Source organism: Excalfactoria chinensis, chromosome Z (genome assembly GCF_039878825.1).
Source record: "Excalfactoria chinensis isolate bCotChi1 chromosome Z, bCotChi1.hap2, whole genome shotgun sequence".
In the NCBI taxonomy this organism is placed as follows: Eukaryota; Metazoa; Chordata; class Aves; order Galliformes; family Phasianidae; genus Excalfactoria; species Excalfactoria chinensis.
Genome location: NC_092857.1, coordinates 45,155,923 through 45,168,571, shown reverse-complemented (window position 1 = coordinate 45,168,571; position 12,649 = coordinate 45,155,923). Strand labels below are relative to the sequence as shown.

Genomic DNA, 12,649 nt, shown 5'->3' with positions numbered 1-12,649 from the left:
GTGTAGAATTTCTTAATCTTTAGTGCATGAGATGAGAGCCTAGCTCAGTTTGGGGAAGATTACAGATGCAGACTAAAGCTCTCTGGAGTTTAGAGCGAGCTTTCTGTGTGCCAGTGTGTGCCCCTTGTGTCCTGTCCTGGCACTGGATGTTTCTGAAAAGAGCCTGACTCCGTTTTCTTTATGTTGTCCCTCCAGCTATTCATACACATTGATACAATCCCTCTGAACCTCCATTTCTCTGGGCTTAACAGTCTCAGATTTGGTCCTCTTCCGTCTGATGCTGTTTATCTCCACAGCAGTAATGTGGCCAATGAAGAAAACAGAATCAATGGAATCTCAAAAAGTATGGACACTTTCCATCTTTCAAACAGAATTCCAGGCGCATGCAAACAAAGCCTTAAGCAGTATTGAGAGAAGCTGTAGACTTTACCAAATATATCCTGGAATATGACTGGTTTTGCTTAGCCTGTGCTCAGGTGGCAGACAGCACCATACTGGCCTGAAATGGTAATGAGCTGAAATGGGATGGTGTCAAGGCCATGAGCCCATTAGAGATGTTAGTCTGAGTACTGTCTTGCATCTTTCTGCCTCTGAGAGGAAGCCAGAAGAACAGAGATTGGAAGTTGTCAGTAGCTATGAGCCCCCTTTCCCCCCTTTTTTTTTCTGTGCAGCTGGTCAAGAGGAGAATGCATAGTTTACTGGCAAGTATTTGAGAAGGAACAAAGGATTGTCTGTTGAGGTTGACAAAAGAGGATTCATCTGGTGGTGCCTGTCACACAGACAAGCTTGTTCCTCTGCAGAGCACTGATGCTGCAGCAGCATGCTGGCACTGAGTGCAGCCTGCGCAAGGCTGTGCTGTCTGCTGATCTTCACTGTCAAAGGTTGTCAATGGAGGCCTTTGTGCAGTGACTGGGTATGGGATGGTCCATTTAAATTAGGAGTTGTAGCAATGGTGGCCTAATTGTAAAAGCAAAGCAAGAGTGGTGTGGGGAGGTACTGTCTCTTTTTAAGCTAATGGAAAAAAAAAAAAGTGAGCTCTCAAACAAGACTGTCTTCAGCTAAAAGTTAAAGCTTTGTAAGGATCTGTGGTTTGCTTATGGTACTGCAGATACCTGTATGGGACTGGGAGGAGGGCTGCAGATGTAAAAGCTCCCCTCAGTTATGAAAGTAGCAGAAAATTGGCTGTGTTACCCATGTCCTTGTTGCCTTCCTCACTCTGAAAAAGGAGTAACCTTAGTCTGATTTTACACCAAACTAGAGCGTACCGTGCAGTCAGTGTTTTGGGCATCATTCTGTTTCCACAGAGCAGACTATGTAGTTTGTGTTTTATGTGAATTAGCTGATGGACCAACCCAGAAGTGCGACAGACATATATTCAAACTTAATCCGTGGACTTTGGCTGTGTCTTCTTCGGAACCTCATGAGCGTCTTTAGCTGTTTTTAAAACAGTTACAGACCCAGAGTGCAAAACATCTGCTTTCAGAGTATAAAGCAAACAGCTGTATGCCAGACTAAAACACAGCTGTACTAAATGCACAACATTAGCAAGGGCATTTCAGCTGCCAAAGTAAGGGTTTCAGTGTGCCTTAGATGAGCAGTTTTCCAAAGTTACTTAGACTTCCTCGAGGGGTGTACAGTTCCAGCATTTTCCCCTGAACTCCCCACTGCATTTGAGAGAAGTGGTGATCAGATTTCACCGAGGCAGGTGACTGAATATAAACTGTCGCTGTGCAGTGTGATCTGTTTGCAATACAACATTGACATTATTTCTACTGGTTGTGCACCCCAACTTCTGATACTTTAAGTGGAAGGATCACCAGGAGGCTGAGGCATTTGTTGATTTTGACTCTCTGGGTAGCAGATCAAAGACAGAAAATGCCGAATAACTACATGTGCTGCTCAGGAGACTTAAAAAGACTTTCTAGACATTGCCGCAGTGCTGACTAGTTATGCTGTTTGCAAAGAATTGGCAGGATTCAGCAGGCAGGCGGCTGGCAGAACCCAGCTGGCCTCCTCACTGCTCCAACTCCTGGCTGTGTCTGTGCACAGGCAGTGTTGGGTGGAACAGTTCTTCCTACCAGACACAGTAGTGCAGCATGTGGACTGGTTTTGCAGTCCAAGTCCATAAAGTTTTGCAGTGATTACATTAGTTGTAAGGTACAGCACTAAGCCTGCGTCAGTGTAAATTACTTTTCAGCCTCTTGGCACTATGCAATTTCAAGTACTGCTGGTGCATGTTAATACTGATGATAAAAACGCATGTCCTAAGGGGTCTCCTACCCATGCTCCTCAGTGCTATATGCCATTCTGCTTGGAGGGCAGACTGTGGCATGCTTAGCAACATTGTTAAGGCTTCAGCACAGTTATGATACCTGGTGTGCTTATGAGGTGCATAGTAAAACCAGACTTCCAACTCCTACAACAGGTGGTTTTGGCAGGTGGTGCCAGTACAGCAATGGGAAGGCGCTGCAGTGTAAGTCAGTCTCACATTTATTTACAGTCTGACATGCTGGTGATAGGTTGGAAAAAGGAAATCCAGCTATTACCCTTCTGCTCTCCCAGTAATCAACATAAAGACTGATCTGCTGTCCACAGGGCCCATGACTTTCAAGGAGTGGGGTGCTTTACAGTGCATAAGGTCAACATCAACTAACCAAACCGCATGGCACTGCAGATGTTCTTCCCTGGCACCAGACGGAACTAGGAGTAAATGTCCACGAAACCTTTGGTTCACAGAAAAGTGCATGAAGTGTGGCAGGATTCTGAACATGGGAGGAAGAAATAACAAAACAAGCAAACAAAAGTCACTACTACACTTTTAAGTATGAAGATCTTTTTAATTTTATAAACTGACAAATGTCTCAGGAAAACCAAGAACTCCTGCACCACTTGCCCCTTTGCAGCTGGTTTTTGTACAGTCGCCAGAAAAAAACACCAAACTTCAAAAAGCATTTTAATAACCATTTTCTCAAAGAGAACAGACTTTAGATTTATTTTATCAAATGCTCTGAAATGTTGAAATGTTCTTCGTATTTTGTCACTGCCTGCCATCTCCCTTCAGCTGCTAAGGAAAGATTTTATCTGAGATGTCAAAAGGGAAACAGCACTGGGAGGTTTGGAAAGCAGAACCTGGTCCCACTTTTAATCAGACATTCCTCGTGATGCTGGGAGGATGGAAAGGTCAAATGATAGGGATTCTCTCTGTTAGAGCCTCAATAATGTCACCCCCACCCTGAGCTGCTGTCACTGTAGATCAAAACAGACTTCTTGGCCTGCTCATGGAGCTACTGCTCTGGTATTGAAGTTACTGGGACTTGCTCACAAAATCCAGACACTAAGGGAAAAAGAACATATAAAGCCTGATGCAACTTATTTAAGGGTTAAGAGCCAGTACATCCTTACTATGGGGCAGATGGTTTAGGTCATTAAATGCCAGAATACAAGATTGTTTCTCTGGCAGCTGTCTTCTTTCTAAGATAGCTGACCACTTATATTGTCCTGTTTTTCAGTTTTTTCTTGTGTCAAGTAATTGTCAGTACTACAGCATCTTGAAAGTGTGCTAAAAAGCAGATCAATAAAGACAGAACTATGTATCCAATAGGTCTAGTCAAAGAAACGTGACTTCCTTAAATGTACAAGAGGATCACACTGTGTGATATTTGGCCTTTATCCAAGTCCCAGAAAAACTTTCTCTCTCTCCCAGAATGTTTCTTGTAGAAACTTCCACAGTGTCATATAAATTATCTTTTAATGAAGCAAGCCTTTAAGGTTAGTTGCACCAAGGCTAATGAATACCATGAATGTGAGGATGAGGCTCAGATTTGACTTTGCATCTTGTGAGCTGACGGTGAATGCAGGACATCACTGACACTTCACCTGCAGCCCCAGCACTGCATTATGTCACTCTGCGGTGAATGAGATTTCTCAAAAGGCAGTCTTTATGCTCATCTGTACTGCATTACTGGCTGTCAGATAACTGGCCACCCAAGAATAAAGTCTGCTAATTTGGGAGACAAAGTGGTTGTATGAGTCCCTTGAGAATACCCAATAAAACGAAATTCAACCTCAACAATAACATTATTTACTGTGGGCTGTTGCCAGAATACAAAGCCACTTGCTGCTACACTTGTCAGTTTGTCTGGATTGCTCTTGCAGTCTGCAAGCTCACAAGACGACTGTCTTTTTCTTTCATATGCAAAGCTTCTAAAATGGGACTCTGCTCTCTAAAAGCGATGTAATAAATAACCGTATCCTCCAAGTCCTTCACAAACCACTTCTAAACAGAGCTTCTTTGTCAGTGGAGGCACCTTCCCTTGCTTCCACCTGCAGAAACTAACACCTGCAGTTGGTGATTGTAAATAGAAAAGCTGGTCACATTGTAGACTTCTCATTTCACAAAGGTGAAAAATGAGAACTGGATCCCCAAGTATTAGCTATAATTTGACACAATACATGTATTCCCTACCATACATCAAGATACACTCATAAATAATTCAGCTACACTTAAATCAACATCTGGGCTTGCCAGCAGAGGTGATTAAGATAAAGAAAATTGCACAATAGTTCCTATGAATTCTGATGAAATTTAGAAAAAATACAAAAAAGGTAATACCTCAATTAGGAAATGTTAAAGTAGTCACTAACTATTCAGAACATTGTTACTCTGATTCTGTAGCTGCTCTGGTCAAAGATTTTGGGCAAAGTATTCCCTCCACCCATAAGGAATCTGAATAGTTCATTTCAGTAATTCTTCCATGCACCTAGTATATTCTACGGGTAGTATAATCCAGTACCAGGCTAGCAGCTCCAAGAAGAGCAGGGTCTGCTAGATTTGAGACCACCACATCCACAGTTTTAACAGATGAAAGAGCCTGTCGATGTATCACATCTTTGACAGCATTAATATAGTGGCTGGCTAGAACTCCAGAAAGGATCACAAGGGAGGGGTTCATGGTGTGCAGAATGTTCACAACTCCAAGTCCTAATGCTGTACCAGCTGAAAAAAAAATAAAGTGAAAAGAAATTACATGGAATACTCAAAGCGGTGCAAGCACAATTTTTTGAAATAGATCTGATAGCAGAAAATATCTCAGTATTCAGAAGAGTGTTTTCTTCCATGTGGCAACGAGTTTTGAGTTTATGTTATAAGACTGTATTAGTCTGTCATTAACCTTTCCTTTAAGGGGAAAAAAAAGTGCAGTAGTGCATCATTCGGTGATATGGAAGTGAACGACCAAGCTGCGTATTACCACACTTTCCAGAAGAAAATAGCAAAGTATTATTTTAACTTCTCATTGCTACCAGGTATATATGTAGAAGGGCCAATGGCATCCTGGCTTCTATCAGAAACAGTGCAGTCAGCAGGAGCATGTAAGTGATCAGCTCTCTCTTCTCAGCCCTGGTGAGGCAATGACTTGAGTGCTGTGTCCAGTTTTGGGGCCCTCACTGCAAGAAAAGACCTTGAGATACTGGAGGGTGTTCAGAAAAGGGCAACAAAGCTGGTGAAGGGTCTGGAGCACAGGCCATATGAGGAGCAGCTGAGGGAGCTGGGAATGTTCAGTCTGGAGAAGAGGTTCAAGAGTGACCTTATTGCTGTCTACAACTGCCTGCAGAGAAGTTGTTGTGATGTGGGGGTCAGCCTCTTCTCCCATTTAACCAGCAGTAGGATGAAAAGGAATGGCCACAAGTTTTGCCAGGCAAGATTCAGCTTAGATGTTAGAAAATACTTCTCTAAGAGAACGGTCAGGTGCTGGAATGGGCTGCCCAGGGAGTGGCAGAGTCACCGTCCCTGGAGGTGTTCAAGAAATGCTCAGATTCTGTACTGAGTGACATGGCTTAGTGGGAAATACTGGTGACAGGTGGATGGTTGGACTGGATGATCTTACAAGTCTTTTCCAACCTTGGTGATTCAATGATTTTATGTCTCAAGGTAATAAAATAGTACGTTATCCAATGTAAAATAATAGGCAAATTGCCTTTGCTTGCTCAGACTAGCTATTAACTTGCCTACAATAAAATGTCTCCCCACATTATTCAATATGAAGATCTTGAGACCTCGCTTCTTTTTTTTTTTTTTTTTTTTCATTTAAGACCAAACAGATCTTTTCAGGAACTTTTAATCTTATTAGAACAGAGAATCTTTAGTACACCTTCTGCTCACACTCCCTCCAACGTTTGCATTTAACATTTCATTGCAGGTAGTAATTATTCATATGGGGGTCCTCAAATCTTGTTTGTAGTGCTAGAGTGCATTACCATATCTGCATCCCCAAAAATCTAGTCATGGGAGGGCATTCTCACCTTTGGTTATCTTCTTACCTGTTCTGAGAACGCCTTCTGCCTTTGTGTTTCCAAGTTTAGCTGCTTGAATGAGATGTGCAGCACTAACAACCTCTTCATTCTTCATTGACATTCCTTCTACTAAAAGCAGATCCTCTGTTTGATGAGAAGAGAAAGCCAAGAAATAAGAATAGCGAACTGTTAACTTAAGAAATGGAGTAAACAAGCAGTTAAGGTTTCTGCCATCTCTACTTACATTCTGAAGTCTGAAACCTGAGCTATCGGCCCTGCCCTGAATTTAGCAGTCACAGTTCAGGGAACTGCTTGTAGAACAACAGCATCAAATTCAAATGAAATAATTCACTAGTATGATCACCTGCACCAAACCTTCATAAAATCAAAAATAAATGTAATCAGCCTCAGTCAATGAACTGAGAAATATAGCTTGCCTGCATACTGCCATACGTGAAAAAGAATTGTATGGTACTAATACAGGCTGTTGCAGCTCCTCCACTGCCTATACACAAGACCTCCTAGCTAGCTGCCTGTAGACCTGTTGTTGTCTCCTCCTGGTGGCAGCTCTGTTCTTTTTTTCAGCGTCTGCTTTGAATTTTTGTTTTTATTTTTATTCTTTTCTATACTGAAGTTTAGGGATCATTTAAATATTTTCAAAAATAAAACACGTAGCTACGTACCGTCATGCAGTTTCTTAGCTTCTCTCTGCAATGCTATTCCAGAGGCATAAGCTTCTATGCATCCTTGGCTACCACACAGGCACTCTGGTCCATCTAAAGACACGACAATATGCCCAAGCTCAGCAGCACAGAAAGAACTGCCATGGATCAACTCATGTTGATGAATGATTCCACCTCCAATTCCTGCAAAGATACAAAATCAGCCAATAGTAAAAAAGGCAAAATGCAGTCTTCAAAGTTCAGTTCAGTAGGACACTGAAACTGGCTGATTGTAATACAGATGGGAAAAAAATACGTGCATCCATGGTCTTCTGACTGGAGCCCATAAATGGCTGTTATTTGACACATTTTTCCATATTCGGCATACATGCTAAGCAACCTTGTAGTGACCTCCTGCTCTTATCTAACAAAACCAGTATATATTGCTTGCCATTCCAAGCTTATTCTAAAATCTATGGATGATATTGGACTACTGTGACAGATCTTTGAGGCTTGCGGGTCATGCTCTTTTTCTCAAAGCTGACCCTAGAAGTGGCCTTAAGATTTTTTATTTTCAGAGTTTTTAATAATACAGCATTTCAACAGCTGTTCAGAATAACTCTAGTCATTCAGAATACCCTAAGTGCTATGGTAAGTGGTCAAAAGGACCGTATGCTTAGAAAGAAAAACTTACGTTTGCATTTGAAATATCATCTGTCTAACTGAGTTCTTATCTAGCTATTCTACATATACAACCTGATCTTGTACTTCTGCAGACAGGAGAGAATTACTTAAGATACAGAGCAGAAAACTAAAATTACTCCAGCTAAAGTTGATCAAATTCTGCTTATTTTGAGAAAATGTCTTGCAAGCAACAGCAGAACTTACATCTATCAAGAATCATAGAATCACAAGGTTGGAAAGGACCTACAAGATCACCTAGTCCAACCGTAAAGAGGTACCATGCAAAAGGTTTCATTTGCCTGAACATAGTAGACTACAAATAGTTATAGTGGCACAAGGATTTGTGGTTTAAGAAGTGAATATATCAGGGTTTTACAGGTGTTTATCAGGTGTTCATGCTTTTAAAACTAGATGAGCCTCTGAGTGACAGCTCTGGCGTTTTGACTTCATATTTAACTGAACAATAACGCACTCACCTGTACCAGTGATGAGTGTTACAAAATTTTCTATTCCTTTTCCATGACCAAATTTCCTTTCTGCTAGAGCAGCACAGTTTCCATCATTGTCCACCCAGACTGGCAAGTGAAGAGCATCAGATATTGGGGTTCTGAGGTCTACAGAGCTCCACTCTTGAATGAGTTTTGTGGAGTGAAGTACAATTCCTTCTCGAGGGTTTACCCGTCCACCTGTGGAAATACCTAAGACCCAGAAGTACAGGAGAGAAAAAACAGAACTAAGTCTATTTAAAACCATGAGTAAAAGTTAGCTTTTCTCTATGCACTGAGAAGTGTTATTTCTCTTGTCAGTGTTGAAGCACAGTGGCAAAGTAAAATATTCTATGTATTAGCAGTATTACTTCTACAACTGACACGTAAAGAAAATTCACAAAACTAGATTACTCTGCTGACCACACACTCAGTAGCTCAGGACTAGCTAGAAGGGGAATGGTTCATGTTAGTCAACAGAGAGTTAGTCTTCCTACTTCAAGCAATACTGCAGCAAATCTTAATACCTGCATTTCTTTTTAGTAATGCATGAAAGACAACACCATAGCAAACTGTGCAAAATAAATCATTAAAACTCTGAACTGTTCAGTCTACTGAATGGAATCATGGCTAATAATTGTTACCATTAAACAGTTTTCTCTAGCTGGAGAGGATTCCAAAGCTGATGGACGCTTTCAGGACCTCTGAGGAGTTAATCACTCTATTATAGAGATATTTAGTTCCAAACAGCACAGTCTGGATATTTTAGCCATAGTTCTTGTGCAGACATTATATAATTCTGTAGTTTATATAGTTTATACTCAGTTTATACTCAGGAAATCCTTACCAGAAGAAAAAAATATTCAAGCTAACTCAGCAAGAACGTATTAAAACACGCCTTTACTTCTACCATTACCTAAGATAAATAATCAGTACTACTAATAGTGGCTCTAGGATCACATCTTGTTCTTCTAAGTATTTGCAAGACAGAAGAGAATACCTGAGTTCATGATTTTTAGACTTAGGGAAATAATGATAATCTAGCAAATCAATTATTCACATAGAAATTACATGTCTTTCTCTAAAAGAAATCTTAATTTCAAATAACATTCTGATTCAAACTATGAGACTGAATGAGGCAAGTATCAGACAACAAAAATAAAATAACCAGGTAAGAAATGTATCTTATTCTGTAGCAAAACTTTTCTCTTTCTTCAGGAGCAACCAAACAGTAATGGTCAGTCACAAAGAAAGTGGGCTGACAAATAAATAGGAATGTAATTCTGGAATAATTAAACAAATGAAAGAAATAGTTTTTTTCTCCATATAAGAACTCTGTATATTGGCTCCTATAACACCATTATCCTAATTCACCAAGGTGACAATGAAAAGTTCTTAGACATTTGGAATACCAATTAATGCAGAGTCTGCGACCACTTCTACAAGAAGTGTGAGGCTTTCAAGACTCAGCATCTGGGCACAGTCAACTAGTCTGGGTGGTTAAGTCATGGGTATTATGCAACAGGTAGTCTGAAATATCTGAAGTGCAAAAGGGAAATATCTTCCTACATACACTGTTTCAAAAACAATTAACTTTCAAAGTTCAAAATAACTTTAATATGCCAGACTGAAGGGATGTTATCTGGTTTGAGGAGTGGGTCTGTTAAACATGGCCAAGTGTAAAGTTCTGCATCTGAGCAGGGGTAATTCCCAAGGTCAATCAATATAGACTGGGGGATGAATAGATCAAAAGCAGCCCTGAAGAGAAGGACTCAGGGGTGCTGATGGATGGAAAACACAACCGTATCCTGTCTGCATAAAAAAAGTGTGGCCAGCACAGTGAAGGAGATGACTATCCCACTCTGCTTTGCTCTCATGAGACCTCACACAGAGTAATGTGTCCAGTTCTCAGTCCCCAGCACAAGAAAAACATGGACCTGTTATACTGCATCCAGAGGAAGGCCACAAAAATGATCAAAGAGGGCTGAAAACCCTCTCCCATAAAAAGTGGCAGAGAGAGTTGTGGTTGGAGAAAGTAAACGTTTGGAGAAAACATTTGGAGAAAACACTTGAAGAAGAGAAGGCTCTTTCAGTGTACGCAGGGAGCAGAGTAAAGACTGCAAGACTTTCTACCACGTCATCTATTGACAGGAAAAAGGACAATGGTTTTAAATTGAACAAGAGTAGAATTAAATGGAGTATAAAGAAAGAAAATTTTCACAGTGAGGGTGGTGAGATACTGGAACAAGTTAACAAAAGAAGCTGTGGATGCCCCATCCCTGGGAATGTTCAAGGCTAGGTTGGGGTACTTTGGGCAACCCGAACGTGTGTAAAGTAACCCTGCTGATGGCAGGGGCACTGGAAGTGGATGGTTTTTAAGGGTCCCTTACAAATTAAACCATTCAATGATTCTACTACAGTGTAAGCAAAATGGAAATGAATGAAAAGGTTGCCTTTGTCTCTGTTAGCTGCAAAACTGATCTAAGGTTGTAGCCTTTTTATTCTGCCCTAGTGCAGCTGAGAATTCTACAGCACAGCCAATCCTGGCCATAAAGAAAGGCTTACAGGATTCAAAGGAAACTGAACTCAGATGAAGTTGTTTCAAGAGCTGCTTCAATACAAAGATTCTGCAGGGAATTTCACAATTGATTTCTATATACCACAGACTTCATGCATGTTTAATTTAGAGAACCTTTCTGCCATTCAAATTCAGAAGAATAGAGACCATATAAAACAGTACAAACAGCAATTTTTTTTTTCAGTAACATGGGAGCCTCTACTGTAAGCTCAATCGTGCTAGAGGTTAGGACTTGGGCACTGTTAAAACTTAGCAGATCACCTTCCTGGCTGTTACAGACAAGGGCAGCTTCAGTATTTATAGTCAGCTTCCCATTTTCTTAAAATTCATTTTTTCAGATGCAGGTAGGAATGTAGTGTAAGAGTTCAAAATACACAGGATCAATGCGAGGGAAGTGCTTTACGTCAGTCAGTAGTGATTTTGTTACATATTGAAATTCTCAGATGAAAAGACAAAAAAGTATTTATTAACTTACCTACTCCCAAAATTCTGCAGTTCAGATTTACTGCCTCTGATGCAGCTTCTACACACATCTTTAGAATCAAGCTTAGTCTGTCTTCATAAGTTTTAGGGTTGAGCTGGGTATACTTCTTAACTACTTCACCCTAGAAAATAAAAAACCATAAGTATTCTCCACAGAAATTTGGTCTCTAATGAAATTTCTCTTTAATTTCAACACAAATCAACTTAAAAATTGACATTTTGATTGTTTGTTTGTTTGTTTTTAAATACAGTATATATCTTAGACCTTGGTCCTACAGAACAGATTGTCCTCTGATTGTCCTCAGCTCAATTCTTAAGTGCTAAGAAAATTCATAATAATTGCTAAAAAGAAGACAGAATCCACAGCTATCCACACAGAATGAGGTGTTTCTAATCCGACCATGTGGAAATTTGATGTTGTTGCAGACACTGCTACTTTATGCAGTTGCAAGCATTTTGTTGCTACACCAGTCAGAGAAAAGTGCTTGGAATTTTAATGTACAACTTACTATGCTTTCAGAAATAATACTTCTTCTAAGTGGTTATGACTCTGAGTCACTGAAAATATTTCTGGAGTACCATCTACTGCGACAACTGATGTATGTGGGAGGGAGGATGCAGGAGGAAGGGATTATTTTTAAAGCCTGCGAGTCGTGCAGTGCTAGTAAAAAAAAGTAGTTATGCACATCTGAATCTGTGGTACAAAAGAACTAACCTTAATGTAATGATAATACTGCAGGACAAGGCTACAAATATATTATTTTGTTTAGCAAGGCTGTTCTTTGTATTATATACTGAGTGCTCTACAAAATATACCTAAGTGAACAGCTGTGTATTTGCACAACTAAGGACAAAGGAATAACAAAGTCAGTCAGTCTATATGCAGCACATCTCACATGTTCTTGCCAAAATAACTAAGAAAATGCCAGAACTTTGATCTTTATGAACACTATGTTTCACTCTACCAGCACCGGTGATGATGTTTTCTGCTGTTGTTACTTTAAATGATGTTCAGTTTGCTCTTCTGGTTTGGGGGGGAAGGAGGAATACAGGAAGTTATTTTTAAGACTAGGGTACGGCAAACCTCCAGAGACAGCAGTTTGCAAAAGGAGCACTTCCTGAGTTCTTGAAAACTACTATTTTCTTCATAAAACCCTCACCTTCATCTCTGCCACTTGTTGTTAAATGCTTAAAACTGTGGTGTAAATTTTATTATGAAGCTTTGATCATTTTGCTGTAATTTGCTAGCATTTTGACGTTCATAAATGCCGCCTCAAACTACACACTGCAGAACAGACAGCATTTTTTCCAATTCAGTTACCTTCACGCCTGTGTTGGCAGAAACCATGGCATTAGTTTGATTGCTAAAAAAAATTACACTTGGTAAAGTTTTCTTTCAGACATTAGCTGCCACATACACACTTTCAAGTGAATACAAACATTCTGAACCATAATGGGTCAACTTA

The 12,649-nt window shown here is 40.2% G+C and overlaps 1 protein-coding gene across 5 annotated transcripts in view; it reads right to left on the bottom strand.

The window, feature by feature from the left end:
• Positions 1-2,811: 2,811 nt before the first annotated feature.
• GNE (glucosamine (UDP-N-acetyl)-2-epimerase/N-acetylmannosamine kinase) overlaps positions 2,812-12,649 on the bottom strand; it is a 34,992-nt gene continuing 25,154 nt past the window's right edge. For all 5 annotated transcript variants that reach the window (XM_072360129.1, XM_072360131.1, XM_072360130.1 and 2 more), the window contains exons 8-12: positions 11,176-11,305; positions 8,114-8,335; positions 6,975-7,157; positions 6,319-6,435; positions 2,812-4,996 (exon numbers count right to left, since the gene is read on the bottom strand). In XM_072360129.1, coding sequence (XP_072216230.1) covers positions 4,761-4,996; positions 6,319-6,435; positions 6,975-7,157; positions 8,114-8,335; positions 11,176-11,305 — 888 coding nt within the window. In that variant the 3' untranslated portion in view covers positions 2,812-4,760. The remainder of the gene's footprint in view (positions 4,997-6,318; positions 6,436-6,974; positions 7,158-8,113; positions 8,336-11,175; positions 11,306-12,649) is intronic.